The sequence below is a fragment of the Acanthopagrus latus genome, chromosome 23, assembly GCF_904848185.1.
Source record: "Acanthopagrus latus isolate v.2019 chromosome 23, fAcaLat1.1, whole genome shotgun sequence".
NCBI lineage: Eukaryota > Metazoa > Chordata > Actinopteri > Spariformes > Sparidae > Acanthopagrus > Acanthopagrus latus.
The window spans coordinates 14,684,706-14,706,566 of NC_051061.1; the positions used below are offsets into that span (position 1 = coordinate 14,684,706).

At 43.9% G+C, this 21,861-nt stretch overlaps 2 protein-coding genes across 5 annotated transcripts in view; one reads left to right on the plus strand and one right to left on the minus strand.

The window, feature by feature from the left end:
• Positions 1-6,469: 6,469 nt before the first annotated feature.
• On the plus strand, positions 6,470-13,763 carry LOC119013956 (somatostatin receptor type 2-like). The gene is made up of 3 exons (XM_037088887.1): positions 6,470-6,565; positions 6,868-7,247; positions 8,954-13,763. The coding sequence occupies exon 3, from the start codon at positions 8,991-8,993 to the stop codon at positions 10,098-10,100; it is 1,110 nt and encodes a 369-aa protein (XP_036944782.1). The 5' UTR covers positions 6,470-6,565; positions 6,868-7,247; positions 8,954-8,990; the 3' UTR covers positions 10,101-13,763.
• A 642-nt stretch (positions 13,764-14,405) lies between these two features.
• LOC119013954 (ubiquitin carboxyl-terminal hydrolase 22-like) overlaps positions 14,406-21,861 on the minus strand; it is a 29,550-nt gene continuing 22,094 nt past the window's right edge. For all 4 annotated transcript variants that reach the window (XM_037088883.1, XM_037088884.1, XM_037088885.1 and 1 more), the window contains 6 exons: positions 20,933-21,091; positions 19,428-19,554; positions 18,531-18,622; positions 18,070-18,132; positions 17,406-17,555; positions 14,406-16,669 (listed from right to left, as the gene is read on the minus strand). In XM_037088883.1, coding sequence (XP_036944778.1) covers positions 16,627-16,669; positions 17,406-17,555; positions 18,070-18,132; positions 18,531-18,622; positions 19,428-19,554; positions 20,933-21,091 — 634 coding nt within the window. In that variant the 3' untranslated portion in view covers positions 14,406-16,626. The remainder of the gene's footprint in view (positions 16,670-17,405; positions 17,556-18,069; positions 18,133-18,530; positions 18,623-19,427; positions 19,555-20,932; positions 21,092-21,861) is intronic.

Consider the following 21,861-nt stretch of genomic DNA (forward strand, 5'->3'; position numbering starts at 1 on the left):
TTCGCTGGCTGCTTTTTTCAGGGCCAACTTAAGATGCTTACCTGAAATATAAATGGCTGCCGTCGCGTCTCAGCCAGGACAGGCCATTAATCCTTAAAAGAAATTGTGCATTGGACAGCTGAAGTAAAAAAAAAAAAAAATCATAAATCTCTGTCTAAGGGCTGAATTTAATGGTTGATGAAAACAATTCCAATGCCCTTTAAATATATACAGAGAGGAAAGGAAAATGTTGGGGAAATTACAGCTAACATTCAGGCGGTAAGCCTGAAGACCTACTGTAAAGATGCCAACCCACTTCCATTTAAAGGTTGAGAGCCTGCTGCCAAGCTCCGACATGGCACTGATCCTGTGTTCTGAAAATAGTGCTGAGTATTCAAAGGGTTCATTTACATTTTAATTAGCACATTCCACCGGAAATTAAGCGTGTGTTCATAACCAAGAGGAAAGAAAAAAAAGGGAATTAACATGAAACTCCCCCCAAAATAGAAATAAAGAGTCCACAAGGCACCAAACAGCGTGGTAAACATCGATTTCAAGTCGTGTCTTCAGACGTTTACGGATGTGCTGAACATGTTTTCTGTTTTATCTTTGAGAACAGAGGGATGAAAGAGACTCACAGCCTGCGACTGCTCCAAAAGAAAAAGAAAAAACAGCCAATTGATGAGAGTTTCGGGACCGAACCTGGGAGCCTTAACAATCTGCAGCAAACCCAATCAATCCGACATAACGAACTTGTAATGAGCAGTTCCTCAAATGAGCAGCGGCTGCTTCAGCCTGAGAGAGAACAGCCTGCAACAAGACTCTGAGAGCACAGGCAGCCACACCACGAGCTGACCAGTCAGCCCGGGCACCACAATACAATTTAGGCATTTGCATTTCTTGTATATGAGTTAGAGGGTGGCGGCATTTAAACAAGAGACAGGCGTTCATGACGGTGTTTTAATATTTGTACACATAAACTACTGATTGTTTTTATCAGGTCACTGTCCAGCTGTGTCAGACACATCTGCACACATGACAGAAACGTCCATCACCGACATTTATCCCGGTGATTGGGCTGGAGCAGCTGTCAGCTATTATAACACAAAATGAGCTGCTATAAATGTTTTCATTTTTAACGAGTGTGCTCGATTTCAGGATAACGGTTGGTGTCTGAGCTGCAGCTGTGCCAAAAAAAAAAAAAAACTTTCGGCAATGTTTTATTCACAGTGGTTTTGAGACTGGGCTGTTTGGACTGTTGATTGGAGACATCACTTTAGGCTTCTGGAAGTTGTGCTGAGCATTTCTTTCTGAAGACAATTAAGTAAGTAAGTAAGTACTGAAAATAATCTTCAGGTGCAGCCCTGGTTGAAATGTTTTATTTGGTAAATAATAGTGAAATTCCAAACCAGTTATTCATTTCGTTTTTTATTCAAAGCCAGAATAAACCGGAGAATAACATTTCTACTTCCTCCGAGAACCTTTCTGTTGCAGCTCACTCTTAACTTCACCGACAAATTCAACCAGAAACTCATTTGTCTGCTCCGATTTTTGGATGAAGCTGTGCAAGCACACAGATTAAAGTCTAATTCATTTGGATTTCACGCACAGGTTTGTCAAATGTCACGCGTGTATCTATTGTTGGAAATAATGGAATTAGCGGGTATTTATATTCTCTATTAAGAACCCCGACTCCTCATTATCTTGTCTGTTTTGCTCCCAGTCGGGGAGCACAGGCTCAGACTGTTTGGTCCCGCTTTGGCGTTCACCTGCAGTTTCGCATCTGCGCCTGTTAGAAAGACGAGTGCCACAGCATCACACCTGTGGCTTCTGAAAGCTTCGGGGGACGTGCCCCAGATATGTCACGCTCACAGAGCTTTTAATTTGAACTTTTGGGATACATTGAAAAAATAAAAATGACATGTTGTGACAAAATCTACCTTTGGACTTGAATATCATAGTGATGTTTTTGCAATTTCAAGAATATGCTTAGCCCTCGCAAGAAGGCAAAAATGATATAAATATCAGGGAAGAGGTGGCTTTCAGAGCCGGAGATGTAAGGAACAGATTCATTCATTCAACCTAAGTCTTCAGTAGCATATTTCTTCCTCTCTGTGTGTTTTTTTTTCTGTTTGAACTGGAGACGCATCGACACTGGACATTCTCCAGTATCGCTTGGTCACTGCAACGGTGTCTCCTAGGAGTGGATGTGCCTCAGCAGGCTTTATCACAGCAAGCCACATTCGCTTCATGTAAATAAGCAGCAGTGTGTAAAGAGCACACACACACAAGGAGACCGCACGTATCGACCGAGGCTTATGACTGGCACTGTTTTCACTTGATAAGAGCCACAATGGAAGGGTTGCAGATCTGTGCTGTTTTTCACACTGTGGCCGCGGGACGGAACGCGGTTCTGATTGGCTGACAAATGTGAAACGTTCTTCCTGTCCTAGGATTCGTATTTTGGACAGTTCGCCGGACCTCAGAGGCCAGATGGTTTGTTACAGGCCACCCTCTTCAGGGCCCGCCATCGTTTGCAAACTAGCAATCTCTTCTCGCCTTCGTCATGTCTGAGCCACAGCTTATGCCACTATTTCCTCAAAAGACACTGTTATGGTTCTGGCAGACGAGGTGAGGACCCAAATGCAGACGACTCACAGGAGGCAGGGTTAAGAAACTAAGGGCGAGCTTTATTAAACAAAAGCTGACACACATACAAAAAACAAAGAGTCCAGGCAAACCAAAGACAAGAGTTTCAACAAAAGAGCTTGAACAAAGCAAATCATTGAAAAGTGAAGGAACAAAAAACAGAAACATACCAATGGGGAGACACAGGAGGAGACACTGGTGGTGAACGCAGAGTGGCGTCACGGGGGAAGATAGACGAAGGCGGAACGATCTGACAAAGACATGAAGAAGAACAAAGACTATATACAGACACACTGACGAGGGGATCAGGCACAGGTGGAGTGAGGCGGGGAAAAAGGACAGGCGAGGGAAAGGGACGCAAAAACACCAAGAGGAGGAACAGAAAATCAAGACGGGACATAATTTCAAAATAAAACAGGAAGCAAGAGAATGTAAACACCTGGGTTCATAACAGACAGTAATTAGTACACAATATGATCTAGTTAAATAAATAATTAAGTTAGTAAATAATTTACTAATTTACCAATTTATTTGTATTGTTTATTTTTACCTGGACAACACACCATTAAAAATAATTGCACTGGAGTTAGCTGTTGTGCCTCAGCAAGAAAAAAAAAATACACAGAACAATCTAAAAGAAAAAAATAATCAATATGATTGACAATACATATGGCAAGTCACTGGTGATGACACTTCTGTGCCAATTAGCCAGAGCTCAAGCCTGGTTTGACTTGAGTTTGTCAGTATGGAGCTCCACTTTTTCATATATAATGATCGGGAGTTCTATTCGGCTACACAAGTTATCATTACTTTCCATCTCCTCATATGAGCACATTTGGCAGCACAGAGATGGAAAGAGATTGAATTCAACCTTTAGCTTCCCAACTGCGAAGGGTCATGATGTCATCGGCCTAATGACGCTGCACCCTGACGAGGAAAGATGAGAAGTGGAAGTGAGTCAGTGATGACCATTTAGCCCCAAAAGGGACAAGTGTCTTCACGATAAATTAGACAGAAAGATATTTGCGGCGTGACTCAGGCGACATGAAAGTGGATGGAAGGATGACCAAGAAACTCGCAAAAAAATGCGAATATAAAGCATGTCTGAAAGAAGCACAAACAACGGCACGCATGAAATGTACAGCGCCATCTGAAACATCAAGACAGATGTACAGCTCCAACACATTAAATTAAAATGCGACTCCAAATCGTATCCCTTCCCTCTGAATGAATCTGAAAGTGAGAAAAGTTTGCCTGAGGCCATCAGAGAACATGATACCTTTGTTCTGTGCTAACATATTGCAGAAATACCTTTCAGAAAACCTGGGTAGCACATTCATCTCACAGCAAAATCAATGTAAAAATGCCAAAAAACCACCAGCAGGATTCATTGAACATTTTTGCAGCTGCCGCGAGCGACTAATTGTTTGTCAATTTACCCTGACAGGATGTATAATCAGTGCTTTCAATTCAGGGCCTGAACCAGAGGAGTGCGTGGTCATGCCTCAGCAATTAGAGAGCAAATAAAAAGCCTGAGCTTGGAGCTCGCGCCTGCATTTTATCACCGCTATCAGTTCAAGTAATGCAGAGCTATTCAACCGAGGGAGCCATCAAAACTTCCCTCCGAACATCATTCACTGGCAACTTGTATTGGCGTGCTGGTGTCACTGTGGGGGGAAACACTGCAAATACCTGAAGGGTTGTTTCGTTTTGTGTTATCAGTAACTGTCCTTATTTCACAAGAAGGTAAATGAAAACTGATTTGATTGAAGTGTCGATATAAAAATGACAGTTACATTTCAGACTTGATCATTATGTATTTAACACAGACAGAGGAAGGAAGGGTTGCAGGACTCTTAACACTGCCCAGAGCACGTTTCATCCATCCAACCAGACCAGGATCGGGTCATCCCAAAAAGGGAGAGTGTCAAGATAAGGGTCATGCTAATCCATCTTGGATCCATCTAAGGCTACCTATGGCTAATGCCCGGTCGCAGGAAAATGAAATGGACAAGTGGGACTCAGGGGTGGCCAGGCAAAAGGAAATCAGAGATTGTTGTACCCACACTTTTGACTTGACTAAGCAGCTGAATCCCTGTAGCTGGATGAGATGCTGAGACCTGAATGATTTGACTTTTTTAAAAGTCATCACAGCTGTCAAAAGCAAAACACTGCTGATCGATGAAGTATTTGAGCAGAAGTTTGCACTGTTTACTTTAACTTACCCATGAGAGACATATCACCAAAGATGATTCCACGCATGTTCAGCCCATATATGTCACAGGTTTAGAAATATGGCAGAGGCTGCTGAGATTAAAATCATTTCTCTTGTCAGGATGTTATTTGTTTTTTTTTTTTTAGGCACTTTTGTTACCACAAGAATGCCACTTAGCTGACGCAGACTGCCAAGGTTTTAAAAATGAGGCTGACAGACACAAAATGTTCTCTGCAAAAAAAGTTCTGCAAGAAGAGAAACATCACAGGTTTTCGTGACTAATTTCGTGAATAATATGACACCTGAGTGTATATAAGTATGGGTTCTCTGTGATTCCCAGGAACATAAAACTGTTCACCTGTTCCACCTCAGCTCGACTCGTGAAGACGTAGGTGTGTGTGTGTGTCTTTGCTTCCTTTTTTCTGAAATCAACAATCAGCTCCTTGGGTTTGCCGACGCTGAGCAGCAGACTGTTGATTTCCTCCCCATAAGATATCTCATTGTTTGTAATGATCGTCGGTGGACTTCAATGTTGAGCTCTCATGGCGTCTCGCAGTGCAGTCATGGGTGAAGAGTGCGAACAGGAGGGGGCCGAGCACACAGCCATGGGGAACTCCCGCATCAATCACTGATGAGGAGGAGGTTCGGCTGCCAGTTCAAACTGCCTGGCCTCCGTGTGTGAGGAAATTCAACAGCCAGCTGCACGAGGCAACGACGTCAACTTGTGTTGTTTACACTTCAACAGGTTTGTATGTCTTTTTCAACATGAGAGCATCGCAACCATGAAAGATACAGTCATGAAATTTTACAGGTGCGTAGCTGACAACAAAATGAAGGCTTGGTTTGAAGATGGGTACGGTCCTTCTTGTAAGTACTGAGCAAACATGTAATGACTACAGAGTAGTCTGGGGTTGGAACGGCAACGTGCTGTTATCCTATCAAAGATGGTCTCTAGTCAGTGAAGAGGGGCCCCCAATGTCTGCTGACATCGGCTCATTTTGCATTGACACCTACAAACTCCCTTGCTTTACACTTAGTGTGCTGATGATCAGGGTCACTTGCCAACTTTCCTCGTGGCTAATTCTGTCACATTTACCTTCCATTAACACTGACCCTGAGAAATAAACTGAATGAAATCACTTACCTTTAAATAAGGGTTATTCACAATCTGACAATGCTGAAGTTGTTTAGTTATTCATTTAAGCTTCAATTGTCATGTTTATACATTCAAGAATTCTATGAATGTGAACATTGGAAATTTAAAAAAAAAAAAAAAAAAAAAGGATTTTGTTCATTTTTCGTTGATGGCAGATCATTTATGACATGATGGTGATGAAAGCAGGTTAGCGAGGCCCCCCTGGGGATATTGTAACAGTAATAGTGTAATCTTACTGATGAACTGAAAACACTACATGAGCAGATACAGTGTGAGGAGCTTCCAGGGCATTTAACCAGAGGGCTTGCTTTTTCATGTGTTCATGTGACATCACAACATCCTCTGATCACGCATAGTGACTAGTGGCATGGGTGGTGTGACTGTCCTGGGTCGGGGCGCAACTTCAAACTTTGGAGTTTACCCCAGAAGTTTCACAACTGCGGCAACATTACACACTGAGTAAACACAGGTGATGATTGGCTTCACTCAGCCAGGCTCAGAAGTGGAATTTCATCTGTGTAGCTTGGATGACTGGACCTGCAGGCTGCATACAAAACGTTGCCCTGGTATGTTTGATTGATTTGTCATTGTTTTGGTGTTTGTAGTAAAATTACACCTTGATCCAGATGTTCCCAACAAGCTTAATGTGTTTTTTTTTTCCATATTGTTAATGGCTCTTAGTTTAAGTTGACTTCTTATTCAAGTCTTAATTTTCAGCATAGCTCAGTTGTCAACAAGTTCTGTGCGCCTTTCACTTAGTGGATCTCTTTAATATGCCATTAATAACGTGCGTCTTTTTTTTGTTTCTTTTTCTTTTCTTTTCTTTTCTTTTTTTTTTTTTCTTTAACTCGGGGCCGTCTGCACGCAGGTCTGGGTGTGTAGTCCACATGAACAGCCTCTCTCTCGTCGAGAGGTGACTTTCCTCAGCACCTCCTCGGCGGGTGGAGGCTCGCGTGCGTCCTTCAACACCTCCGACAGTCACCGCGCGCACCACAGCGCGAACGCGTCGGAGTCCTTCTCTCTCCCCGGGTGGTGCGCAGGCATCACTGTGATGGAATTATTCAACAGGGGAAATCCACAATGTAGAATTTCTGTTTTTTTTTCCCCCTCTCTCTTCACACTTCGCAGGCGGTGAGAGAAAACTTGAGGAAGATTTCGAAGATGAATTCGCCGTAAAGACTGAAGGACTCTTTGATGCGTGCAGGAGTGGCGCATTTTGGAAATAGTGAGATTAAGATCCAGTTGCAGGTAAGATGAGACTTCAGTGGACTTTAAGTGGAGTGACTGCACGAATATATGGCGATATTTGAACTACTACTACTAATTATAACAATAACAATAAAGTTGAACACGTTTGCCAAATGTTAAATTGATTGTTGTATGCGTCCATTCCACTGTTCTCTGCACAGTCGTGTCAGCTTTTATGTTCATTGGTCAAAAAAAGAAAAAAGAAAAAAGCATAATGTGATTTTTCTTGCATGTTTCTCAGCTGGCAGAGTTTGCCAACACCGTGCATGACATCCCTGACTCGACGTCATTCTCACTTTTATTTAGCTGCATGATTGACCCTGAGTATGTAATAGTTGATTCAGATGAGTATCCACCTCCGACCTTCCTCTGAACAGCTAAAAGCCAAAGTTAGAGATGAATTAATAACCTTGAGAGGTGGAGAAGTAAAGCACAGCAAGAGAAAAACTGGGGACTCAAAGTAGCCTTCTTCACAGGAACAGTATTAAAGCATCTTTTTTTGTGTGGTTCTCAGTTTCTTTTGACTGTGCTGGCTCTGGGCTGTTTCTGTATTACAAAGAATACCTGTTGCACAGCATGCACAATGCCTGAAATACAGCAAGTTGCCGTTCATAAATTCCTTTTATCCAGTGCTTTCAATGAGGCTTCAATGTTTCCCTCAGAACGATCAATAATCCCATGTTTGTCCCACGCAACACAAACAGAAGATGTCTCCCTCCAACTGTCCTTTGACCTGACTCACACGATGCACACTGATGGACAGACGTGCTCTGTTTCCCTCCCCCCTGAGCTCAAACATTTGGTTTACCCGAAAGCGAGCCTCGCAGCAGAGTCTAGCACCCTCCCGTCCTGCTGCCATGGTGAAAATGACAAACTGGCATCATAAAACCTCTTATGTTATTGGCACCATACGAAGTCGTCAAACCAATGTTTTGCCTCCTGTGCGTTGCCAGTGTGAGGCACTTCAATCTGGCCGTATCGAGGCTATTGGCAGCGCAGTGATTCCCCTCGTTCAATTACTTAGCCTGGGACTAATTTACATCCATGCCCACCCCCTAATAAATCGCAAAATTGTGTAAGCAGAGGATTCAGTGCAACCTTTCGGTCTCAGCTGATCATGTGAAGGGCGAGCGCCGTCCCCCAGGGAGGGCTTATAAACTGCAGGGTGTGCAGAGTGATTTCCCTCGGTGGCCGAGCCTGACCAAGTGAACACTCTGCCACGGATACCTAAAGACCCTTGGGGTGCCTCTTTACACACATGCTATCAATCTAGTCTATCCTCAAGAAAAAGGCTTCAGATGTGAAATCTATAAAGTAAGCACTGCTGGAAATAAGCCTGAGGACACAAGTATACAAGCTGCAATGAGTGCTGAGAAGAAAAGATTGTGTAATGATGTGATGGATTTATGATGTCAGATATATGGTTGTATTGTGCCTCTGCCACATGAAAGGCATTACTTCACATTCAGATCAAAAGGTTCAGTACATTAACATCTGTCAGCAAGTGGTCTAGTCACATTCAATATCTGATGAAGATGAAGACTATGGATCTCACTTCTCTTCCTCTGTAAAGCGTCAAATCAATCTCAAAATCAATATCAAGTGGCATGGCTTCTTAACCAGTGACAACCAGACTGTAACTGCAAAATCATTTACAATAAGAATGTATCTTACACTGTTACTGACCTAAGTTTTTATGTGCGTAGGTGAGATGCCATAACCTGAGTGATACAGTGAGGCATCATGGACTCCTGGATTTTCCCATCGTCCCCTCCGAACCTGTCGGAGCACCTCATGTACGACAGCTTCGTGCAGGGCAACGAGTCCGATCTCCCGCTCAACATCACCGACCACAGGCTCGACAAAACCAGCACTGTGGTCATCACCTGCATGTACTTCCTGGTTTGCACTGTTGGGCTCTGCGGGAATGCCCTCGTCATCTACGTCATCCTGCGCTACGCCAAGATGAAGACGGTGACCAACATCTACATCCTCAACCTGGCGGTGGCCGATGTGCTCTTCATGCTAGGCCTGCCGTTCATCGCCATCCAGCTGGCGCTGGTCCACTGGCCGTTCGGTCCTGTGCTCTGCAGGGTGGTGATGACCGTGGACTCCCTGAACCAGTTCACGTCCATCTTCTGCCTGACCGTCATGAGCATCGACCGCTATTTGGCTGTGGTGCATCCCATTAAGTCCACAAAGTGGCGCAAGCCACGCATGGCTAAGACTATTAACATCGCAGTGTGGGGGGTGTCACTGATGGTTAACCTTCCCATCGTGATCTACAGCGGCATCATCACAATGCCGGACGGCCCTTACTGCACCATTGTGTGGCCTAAGCCTGAGGAGACCTACTACACAGCATTCATGTTCTACACCTTCATCCTGGGCTTCTTCCTGCCCCTCATGGTCATCTGCATGTGCTACTTGTTCATCATCATTAAGGTGAAGTCTTCAGGCATCCGTGTGGGCTCCAGGAGGAAGCGCTCAGAGAGGAAGGTGACGCGGATGGTGTCCATCGTGGTGGCCGTGTTCGTCTTCTGCTGGCTGCCTTTCTACGTCTTCAACGTCACCTCGGTGACGGGAACCATCAGCACCACTCCCATCCTGAGGAGCACCTTTGCTTTCGTGGTGGTCCTGGGATATGCCAACAGCTGCGCCAACCCCATCCTGTACGCCTTCCTGTCGGAGAACTTCAAGAAGAGCTTTCAGAATGTCCTGTGTCTGAAGAAGGTGGGCGGGCTGGATGAGGCCGAGCGCAGCGATAGCCGGCAGGACAAGTCCCGCATGATGAACGACCCCACGGAGACCCAGAGTACTCTGCTGAATGGAGACCTGCAGACAAGCATCTGAGAGGAAGGGGGAAAGGCCCGAGCCATATGTGAAACTAATAACAGCTCTTATCAACAGGTCACATCAGAGAGAGGGCATGATTAAATATTCAACAGAGTTCACAGAGGAGCGTGTCCCTTATTAAGGAGGATGGAAATGTAATATAAAAACATGTCAGCCTGGACCGTCCCTCTATCTGTCTCCGGCACACTGTCGGTTGTAAACAAATCCACTATAACAGAACAGAAGTTCCTGCAGCTGTTTGCTCTTTGCTGCAAATGAAAGGAAATCAGTTTGGCTGTTTGTTCAGCGTATTGACTCTGAGGTAAGATGGAAGGGACGCGAACACCCACTCACAAATGGTCCCCCGGGTGACAGGTGACGAGTTGTCCCTGGAGATCCAGGATTATATACATAGTTTACAGGGGAGGGCCTGTGCCAAGTGTCCATAGTCTGATATTGTAAATAACAACAACGCAGCGTGCTCATAAGCTGTTACATGAGAAACTGTTATTAAACCTGGCAGCCCTATTGTTGTGCTATATCTGTCCCAAGTCATTTTCCTCTGGAGCGCGATGTGACTGTAAATAACTGTACAGAAAAACGGGTGGAAGAGACCATCAGAAAAGTTTGGGTGACCTGATTTATGAATAAGCTCTGATTTCTTTTTCCACACGGAAATTAATGAATGTACCGCCGATTCCATTGTACAACTATTTGATTTAAGGTGCAGCTAATGTCTGGACTCGCGACAGGAGCGGAACATGGATATGAGTAACGGTGTAACTGCTGCTTCATTATAGCCGAATGCATAATTTACACGACGCTGATAGAACTGGTTTGGTCGATGTTACGGAGCCAGCCTCTAACCAAAGTGCTGCTAAGATGTATAGAAACTCTTCTACAATGTTGTGTAGTGTGATGTATTAAGTGATGTCACTGTATATGCCTGTTTGTACTGGACTTCCGCTGGGGACCATTATTTATGTATAACCCGTAATGATGTTGATGTCGTTGTTCGCAGTAGTGAAAGTAACTGCTTTTTTATGACTGTGCGATGCTAAATTATTCACTATGAATGCTGGGTAGGGACTCGTTTTTCCACAAATGATTATTCAACGGCGACTGGCCACTGTTTCCCTGAGATATAAGAGGCATCGATACGGAAATACAGATACATAGGGTCACAAACATTTCTGTTTCTCGCGAAGATCACCATCTAAACTAGGTTATTTGGGGTGAATGTGTATTTTTATCATTAGCAGATACATTATAGGAAAGTTTCAGAGATTTCATCCATTCTAAATGATACTTAATTGATAGGAACTACTTCTCCTTCCACCTGCCCTTCTACTGTCAAGGCCCAGAGAGGGACTGGCACTATTGCCGAACGTTTATTACCGCCACTGTCTGACTGACTCCGGCAACGATTTTTCGTCCGTCTGGACTTCAGTTTGCACGTTCGAACAACAAGGAGTTCCCGCACTCTTAAAACTACGGAATGCCGTCCTCGTGCTGATGGAAAGTCAGGTGAGGTTTTGTAGTCCACAAAACATTTGTGGGGCTTTGCAGCAAAACGGCGTTGCAACATTCCCTTCAACAGCTGAAGTAGATGGGGGCTTGTTTTAAATGTAAAAAAAAAACAAAAAACTGCAACAAAGGGAGTCGAACAGCTTGTGCAGCTTGTTTTTCCATGTGCCTGGAAGCACAAAGATCCTAAAATGATCAGGTGAAAAAAGCCCAAAACACCTTATTTACACCCTCAAAGCATGGTCGAGCTTGTGCACCCACTTCATATGGCGTGTATGCTAACACTTTTAGCGTAGCACCTACAGTGACAGTTTCTTCAAATTTATCGAATTTTCTACCCCATCTACTTAAGTTGTTTGGGAGAACGCTGTTTCTGCTGCGAAGCTCCATAAATGATTTGATTGTTCTGTTCAGCTTTTGTGCAGAGTAACAGAACCGTATTGGACTCGATGATACCCGCCTGGTATTGGATCGGGTGGTTTTGCCCACCACTAGAGAAACGGGTCATTGTCCTGGATAACTACCTATATTCTCCGCCTGCTATGCCGCATTGTATTACAGAAAACACGGTTTGCTACCTGCCTCTTGTGTCTTTTTGCTTCCCCGTCTGCCTCTCAGTGACTCAATAGGAGGGGGCTTTGCTTTGCGAGCTACTTGTAAATACTTTGTATGTCGCTGGCCAACCCGTCCTCCTCTCATGGCTTCGAGAGGCCACATTTTCGAGTGTTGTTTTCTCTCTCTGGGTTTCTCAGAGACGTGGATTTGTGAAGGGCTAGAACACTTATCCTTGAGAGGCTCTGGTGTTCCTTTCATCGTCACCACCGTGCTGCTCCGGGAGTCCGCGGTTCATCCCGCGACTCTTTGGCCGTTGCCGTCGTCAAAATGACTAGACGACTCAATCGACGGTCACCTTACGCGTGCAGGTTCCCCTGTACACACCAAAGCCGGTGACTGATTGTGATTAATGAGCAAAGAACCCCAGCGTGTGTGTTCCCCAGCAAAAAATATGAGGTAAAATATATCGATATTGATATTTTAAAATACATATTTAACACTGTGTATATAGCTTCTTCATGTGTCTGCATCACACACACACACACACACACATTGTGACTAATCAGATTTCACGTGTAATCTCCGTCCCTGCAGAGTTTGTTACCTGGCCTGGAACGAAAAAAAAAAAAGACACGGCACACCTCGGGTGTACTGTATTTCCATAGCAACAGCGACCGAGAGCGTTGGTCCCATGGTTACATCAATTAGCATAATAATAACAGAAAGAGAGGTGACTCGGGACATGAATTATGAATGTAGACAGCGCTCGGATGGACCGAAGCGCTCGGACCACCATCCGTCCGCCGCCGCCGACCTGTGAAACCAAACACCTCAGTTGCGTCAAAGCTGGTTAAAATGTAGAATTTGTGTTAGTGTGCAGGACAAAATGTGACACCTCTGCTCAGTGCATCCATCAGAGAGCACGACGTCATCGTTTACTGTTTGTTAAAGGTATACTATGCTAGATTTCCCAAGAATACATCACAGCTATATATTCATTTCTCAGTAACCTACTGTGCTCAGCGATTCTGGAGAAGAAGAGTGGATCGCCCAAGCCGAGCAAATGTTTGACCACTTGGAAACTCAGCGATCGACCACCTTTCTCCAGAATCGCTCGCTGCACCTGGTTGGTTTGACAAATCCTGCATAGTGTGCCTTTAACCTCGTCTGGACATGTGTATGTTGTACAGTACCACCCAGCTGCTGCTGCTGCTGCTGCTGCTGCTGTTGTTGTTGTTGTTGTACTTCTGTTACTGGTAAAGACTCTTCATATAAAAACGCTTGTAGTCTTTTTTTAACAGCTGCGTTCCTGTGGACTATACTGCAGATTTTCTACTTTTGTTCCATCTGTGCTTTTGGTAGTTAGGTGTAGTTTTCATGATGAGCCTTATTTGTGTATTACTCAAAAATGCTATCTGTCTTTTGAACCCCCCCGTACTGGTTTTTACTGTTCCTGTAGGAGATTCGGATCATGTATGTTCTTCCAGTCTCTGCGATTGTTCGATTGTACTGAAACACAGATGCTGTTGATACAGATGTGGAGCAAACAGAGGCTGTGTGTATTTGTGTTGAAGATAAATAAAGTAAGTGAAACATGAAATGCAGCATTTTTTTTTCTTTTGGTGCAGTAATGTGGAATGCCTTCGATATTTAAAAAGCTTAATTACTTTTTTTTTTAAAAATCAATAGTAAAATATATGTTTACATTTAATTAAAGGTTTGACTCTCAGTCATCAGTCGCTCGTCTCTCCTCTAGACTGCCACTGAAAAACTGCAGCATCACGCAACACAGATATGATTACTTGTGTTCATCTTCTCATCGAGGTTCCCTAAATTCATTTTCCATCAGGTGTTTTTTGACATACCTGCACAGCACTCAGTCCCCTAACGCAGGATCGGTTTTCAGACCTCGGCTGAGCTTCTAAGGTCTGACCACAGAGTGGCGCCGTTATCCAAGACACGACTAAAAAGCTGCAACAAGGCCAGACACCACAGCCCCTTCAGAAGACAGGTGATCCAGCTGTTTTACAAGTGTTTCACCCAATTCAGTCCTTCAGCTCTTCACAAATAAAAAGTTGCTGGTTCTTTTGGGAGTATGTTCTCGCTCTGCCAGTCATAACGGACAAATGTATCGACGGAGGGACTTGTGAAATGGAGGAGTGAGACAAAAGACACCACATACACATTCCAGTTTTGTTCCGAGTTTAATCACTGAAACGGATAATGAAGCTCTCCTCTTCCTTTTTTTTTTTTTTTTGTTTTCGTTTCAGCTGCGTCCCTGAATGTCCTTGGGTGGCCTTAACTGCTCCATGATACATCAAAACCATAGTGCGACCATTTTTTTTTTTTTCCTTTTTCTTTTTTACAAGTCTTTGATTTCACTGTTCGGAAAACCCACCGTTGCCTTCGAGCTGAGGTTCTGCAGCAGACCAAAGGATATGCATGTTTGTTTTTATTTTAATTACAGAGCAGCTAAACAACCAGGGGGTTGTGGTTTTCTTTCTTTTTTTTTTTTTCTTTTTTTTAATGTGGCATTAACTTTGTGACAGGTTAGAGCCCTCATCTTTTACATGAGTGATTTTTTTTGTAGTTTTTTTTTTTCTTTTTAATACAGACACTATCAAGTGATATTCAAACAAAAACAGACCACAACACCCTGATGTGTATGTGCAATTTTTCTAAAGTTCTCGACTTCGACAGCATACTGATTGAATAGAGCACTGGGTTTACTGCACTGCAGAGGCAAGACGCACCACACCGGTCTACACCAGCCACACAGTTGCCATGGAGAAGATTAACACTGATGGATTCAGAGCCAGCCTGTGGTCGCACAGTCGCCCATATAACGTGCAATGTGTTTCAACCTCTATATATCTGGCGTGATCGTCTGTCCAAGCCCCGAACTACAGAACAAAAAAAAATAAATCATGATGGGCAGCCCAGCCTCGAGGCGTTATTGAGGGGCGATTTCTCACAAATCAGAAGATCATGAGAGCCCAGTAGCATGCAGTGTTGTTAAACAGGCTCTTGTCTTCTCCTTTTTTCTCTCTCTCTCTCCTCTGCACAGAGCATTCGAGGTGCTCGCTGAGGAAGCGACCACAGCAATTCTCGCATCATCATCACCGGACCCCTCATCTTGGAGTTAATCGTGTGTTCTGTTCAGAAATACCCAAAGCTCACATTCAACATACAATTCATAAACAGCAAAAGAAAAAAGAAAAAAAAAAAAGAAAGAAAAAAAAAAAAAAAAAGAGGTGAGCCAATTTAATCATCACCATCATTATACCAACAATTCCACAAGAATGCAAGTATAATACGTCCAAAAAAAAACCCCAAACATTTCCAGTACCAGGACAGCGAGGGGGACATACGAAACCTTTTTTTTTAGAAAAAAAAAAACAAAAACATGAAGACACAGTAAACAAAAAAACTCAGAAATTCAATGAGTTGCTAAAAAAAAAAAAAAAAGATATTCCCTGCCCTCAACCAGACTTAAAAATAAAACAATCAACACAGTAAATAATGGAACATGAGCAACACTCAGGTCCAAATCTGCTTTAGTTTCCATGGCAGCGCTTCCCCCAGCCACTGGCAAAGGCAGCGTCTCTGAGCTCTCCCATGTGTTTCTTCGCTCTTAAAAAATAGATGTATACTAGATTCATACAGTATTTTCATAACTAAAGTCACAAATGATAAGAATCATAACCATACCTTTTTAAAAAAAATGTTCTTGCAAAGTTCATAATACGTTGATTCTATTTTTTTGTTTTTTTGTTGGTTTTTTTTGCGTTCAGTCCCGTTTATGCATATGACAACTTTGTCTTTTTCAGTCGCGACTAAGTTAAATGCTTGGTCAGTTGAAACAAGAGCACCATGGGAGAGAGATGGAGGGTGCGTGTGCATGTGTGTGCATGTGTGTGTGTGTGTGTGTGTGGTGGGGGGGAGGAGGAGGTGGGAGTGGGTTCAGAATACTGTAAGAAAAAAGAAAATCCAGATGTGCCCAATCGACATGACAGTCGGTTACTCAGACTCTGGCCCTGCAGCAGGAAAGGGGGAGGGAGGGGGAGAGAGAGAGAGCGAGGGGTGTGTGTGTGTGTGTGTTTCGTGTGGGGGGGCCCTCTTCTCTCCTCGCCCAAGCCAGGAACTGACGATGCCCTCCTCTTCCTCCTCCCTCCTCTTCCTCCTCTTCATTCGCTTTAGTCAAGTAGATGCCAAGAAGTAGCTCAGTGCTCGTTTTTTTCTCTCTTCCTCTCTCTCCCTCTCTCTCTCTTTTGAAAAGGTTGCATGATTTCACACGTCTTTTTTTTTTATTTTATTTTGTGTTCCTCCAGAGCCGGAGGAGCAGACTGGTTAAGTCAAAGAGTTTCAGGTAGGTTTGTGTGTTTGTGTTTTCATCCTGTCCCCAGTCCCCTTGACTCTCGCGTTAGAAGCAGTGGTTCTTTGTGGTCAGTGGTCGCAGAGACTACTCGTACTCGAGGAACTGTTTATGGTAGAATAAGAGATACCTGAGGAGAGGGCAGAGAGAAAGAAAGATTCAGTCTTTTATTGTTCATGCTAATCAGTAGCTTCAAAGTCAGCAGCAGCTGTAGTTTAGGTAGCTGTAGGCTAATGGTGGTGTCTGATCCACTGTACAAACACTTGGGATATTAATAATAATGCTAACTGACCAATATATTTCCATCATATTCATTTGCTGGTAATGAATAGGTGCCACACAGTGAATTAGCATAGGCTAATAAGGTTAGCTTGCTCACATAACTGCAAGGGGAATCATGGGTAAGCCTATCACTGACAGAGAGGCAAAGTCCAGGCTTATGGGACCTTTTTTCCCCCCAGTGGCAAGAGACAAATACATTTCTGATCCTGCTTGAATTGTGCCACGTTTGTCAATATGAAAGATTATGTTGCAAGTTCAAAAGGTTGCAGTTTGTCGTCAAGATTGTAAAATACCATTTAGTCTATCGCTGTTTACTTTACATATAGAAAAAATACAATACGGTCGCATGGTGATCCACCAGAAGCAGCGTGACTTTGCCTCTGTGCCGTGCAAAATGACTGTTTTATTTATCAATATACCTTTGCTGACACCATGTTGGATCTATGTCACTTTGTATTTTTATTTTTAACCAAGATAAACTAATCAAGATGTTTTTAAACAACAGTTTGGTGGCACCCAGCAGTAACCCTAAGGACCACCAAGGGGTCGCAAACCCACTGCTAACGTCTGGCTTGCATTCTTACCCTTCACTATCGAGTACATCCTTAATGCTGGCCTTGGTGATTATGGCGTCATCACATTTGAACCACTGGTCTTTGTGCTGGCGGATGAAGCTGGTGTAGTGGCCACTCTCTAATGTGCCTTGGTGGTTGACCACCGCAAACAAGGAATACCTGGAAATAAAAAAATAGAGTGAGTTTGGCTACTCCCTCTGACACAAGTATTTTATAATGCCGCATTATACTCCTAATACATGGGTGCCTTAAACCCCCAACTGTTGCTATTTCAGGGTGGTGTTTTTTTTTATAGTGTATTCAAGGCCTCATCAAGGAGCACCTCGCGTGCAAACTATTGTCTGCATGACAAGCAACCTGTCAATGGAATTAAGACAGTAAATTTCCAATAAGTGTCCTGGATAATGAAAGCTATTGTACCCGTCATGGATGGAGAAAACTAAGCAGCTTTTAATAGGCTTCAAATTGATTTCATTTGGGGAAGTCACAGCCGGATGCTTCGGGTCATTAACATGTGCTGCTGTGCAGGGTTGGAAATTTCTGCTATGATGTCAGTGCTGCTGTGAAGGGACGGGTGTTAATGATAATAATAATAATAATAATAATAATAATAATAATAATAATAATAATAAAAACAGTTTGCTGCTACACGTGTTTTCCAAAACATACTCACTTATTGTCGTTGTTTAATACATCAACCGTCTGTTGATACTGCCCGTTCATTCTGCTCTCTTTACTGCAGGGAACAGAGAGAAAACAACAAGATGTGTAAACATGCTACACTGCCACAAAGATCCACTAGGTGGCAGAATGATCCCATCTATGAAAGACGATAGCTCGCCTGCCTGAACCTCGTAATGATCTTTCTGTCTCTGAACTGAGTTGAATGGATGCTACAGCCAGGGGTGGGGCAAGACTGCTGCTGCATGCTCTACTGACACTAGCATAGGTATTTTTTATGTGTTTCTGTGTGCAGTGCGAGTAGTGTATTTTACAGTATGCAAATATACAAACACTGAAATGTAACAAATAAATTTTAGACAATCTGTTTGTTTTATCTGGATGTTACACTGGCAAGACGAGACTCACTACTGGGGACAGAGAAGCAAAAGGAGCTGCTGGGCGGGAGCTTACCTGGATGCCATGAATGGGGTCATGTCCAACTCTAGAGGGAAGGAAACATATGTAGTGATCTTCCTCCGCAGTTTAGCAGAGTGCTCAAACCGCTGGGGATGGCCAGAGAGGGAGGATGAGAGAGGAGAGAGGAGGGGGGGGGGGGGGCATAAAAATGGAGAGAGAGAGAGAGAGAGAGAGAGAGAGAGAGAGTGGGGGAAGGGAGAGGACACACATTTAGAAATAACAGGCGTCATTAATACAATATAGAAAATTAAAACACAGCCGGTGGAAAGTGAAGATGGATGCTCTCCACCCTGGCTGTGACAGATTTTAGCATTCATAACAAGATAACAGGGCCTGGATTGATCTAAGCCAATCTCCTTTGCAGCCCGTTCCTATGAATATCATAAATACATTATGGGGGCCTTCGATCCCGTGATGATAAATAAAACATGGACGGTGGAAAAACTATACGAGTCATTAAAATCAGAAGTGTCCTGGGACGCTGTGTGAAAGGGGCTACACAGCAGGAGGTAATGCACCAACAACTGAATCCAATTATGAGCACACCTACGCAACCAAGCGATGTACAAGACGGCTAAACCACTGCAACATCTGAACTTTGGCTCCGTCTGAGAGAATGCTGCGTATACACAGGCCGAAATGGATCAAACTTAACAATTAAATCTATGTAGTGTGATACCTATTCAGTATGTAAAAATGTTATGCATTTAAAAACAATCAAAGCCACATCCCACAGCTCTCTTTACAAGACCCAAGTGCACCTTCTGTCCAGGACAAAGCTAGACGTGTGAATGATAAAAACTCAATGTACCCTCAAAGAATCGAGAAGTCATACGGCCAACAGATAACCAAACAAGTGACAATTGGCAGCGTCGTCGCTGGCTGACTCACTTTGAGATGAAAACATGCTACGATGGGGAGCTTCTTCATTGTCAGCTGTTTGGTGGACTCCTGGTAACTATGGCAACCGCCGCACTTGATTTTGGCACTGCTTCCTAGATGCTCAGGCCGGGTAAACCTGCAGCGAGAGGGATGGAAATAAAAAGAGAAGAGGAGAGGGCGTGTGAGTGAGAGCAGAGGAAATGTGAGCTAAACAGGAAGTGAAGACTGGGAAAGAGGAAGAGGACTATTTTGGTTATACTTTCTTGAGCTCGCCTTGCATAGTGTTCTGGTCATATAGCCGACTGGTATCAAGTTGAGGGTGCAATACTTGTGTTTCTGAACAGAAAGGCTTACATTTTTTGGTGTTTAAATGACTAACTGATACAAAAAGCTTGGGAATTTGTTCGGCAGATGAGCTCAGTCAGCAGTCGTGAAATGGGGCAAGTTCGCCTGTCAAAGTGCTTGTTTTTGCCAATGGAGTCCGGTGAAAAAGGATCTTTACTCTTGAAAACAAAGCTCTCTCTCTCTGTAGGGATTGCTTCCATAATGTTGTCAAACATTTCGAGTACAAAACAGTCTGAGCTTGTCAGTGGCAAAAATAAGCACTTTTAGAGGACGGACGCTGACATCCGCTGCAGCCTGTTAGACTGCTGCCTGCTGAGGACGATCTACTGGACCAAATCTAAAACTTTTTTGGGTACTTATTAGTGAGCAACAATCCAAGACACCAAAATTAGCCTTTAAACGGAATATATGTGAGGGCTTGTGCATGATGTCTGCCTGCAGAGTTCTGGTGCAGCAACTCTGTACATCAGCCCACCCAACCCAGAGCCCTGCTGGTATTGCCAACACCTCTATTACCACGGCAACAGCACCAACCAGTTCTGTACCTTTAAGAGACTTGCTGCAGCAACTAGGGGTGTGTGAGGAGCTGCAGTAAAAAAAAAAAAAAAAAAAGTCAGAAGGAGAGGAGGCGAGAGAAAGAGAGGGGGAGGATGAGACGAAATGCGAGAGGTAGAGAGTGAGGGCACGGGGGAAAGGGAATTAGGTGGAGAGGGGAGGGAATGAAATAAGATAAGGAGGAAAGGGAAAAAGAAATTGCAAGAATGAAGAGGCGGCAGAGGAGACGTGAGAGGTCACACCTGCTGAAGACAAAATCTGGAGATAACTGGGTTGGTTGAGCCCGAGCAGAGGCAACATGTGAGCCTGCGCACAAGTGGTGGAATGAATGAAATGATTTTGACTGCTAGTGGAGATTACTGATACACACGAATTTTGGAGAGTTCCAAATGTTACGAATGCAATTTATTTTTAAGCCTGAAAAAATTGGAACACTGAGTATTACTGTGCACTATTAAATCTTTTACAATCTAGATTATTTGGAGTTCAGTTTGGTTGGTGTAGATTTAAAAAAAAAACAAAACAAAACAAAACACACACACAACAAAACATAAAGAAAGCTGACAGGCAGAGGACAAACAAAAGATGGGTGTCAGTGTTGACCAAAGCTGTACCTGCGTAGGCAGTCTGTGAGCGTGGTGGACCCTGACAGGTGGCTCTCTCCGTTCACTGTGCTGCCATCCCCTCCAGGACTGAGGGGCCAGAAAGGCGTCGATGAGCCAGGAAGGTCCAGACTGATGTCCCAGAATGGATCTATTGTCGTGGAAACCCCACTAGAAAAAATTTAATAAAAAGAGATAGACAGAGAGAGAGAGAAGGGCGTCCGATTAAAACGTTTAATGACTTGCGCGTGGCTGTGTGTAGGCTTTCGTGTCACTTCTCTCAGGTCGTGATGAAAGGATGATGACACCGATGGCAACATGTGAGCTTAAACTCACACGGCCTCTGTAGATTCTGATCATGCTTTTGTTTAAGCTCGCTTGCGAGATTGAGTGCGTGCATGTGCATAATATCCACACTGTTCTTCCAGGGTCATTTGCAATTCAATGAAGTGTTACATCAGAGAAAATTGGCTTTACATAAGGAATTTGTATTATTAGAGCCTGGCGACTATGATGGACTGCAGCCGAGGCAAAATGGATGGCTTCTGGTGTAGAATGCATACAAATGTACGTGCACCGGGACTGCTGAACTCCATCACTGTTTATTAGATGAGTTCAGGTGCTGTAATACCCAGCGGTCTCAGCAGGTGTATGATGGTGGTTCAGAGGGAGCAACCCTGCAGTAATATGGCACCGATATGGCACCACCGTTGTTCAAAAAGGCCTGGGGGTGCAATTTTCTGTTGCTTGAGGCTTTACTCATAAGAAGTCAAGAGGATATTTGTAGTAATTACAAAGGGGTTTAATTTGCAGCAGAATGATACACAAGACGGAGTCTCTCTCTTCACCGTGGAGCCAGGCATCATGGCGCTGAGCTGAGCTTGGGCTTGCCTGCTAGTCTGGGCGAGGTGCTTTGCAGTTCAGTGCAGCGTGCTGGTGTT

Coding starts and splice junctions, on each gene's coding strand:
- LOC119013956 (XM_037088887.1), top strand. CDS start 8,991: ATGGACTCCTGGATTTTCCCATCGTCCCCTCCGAACCTGTCGGAGCAC.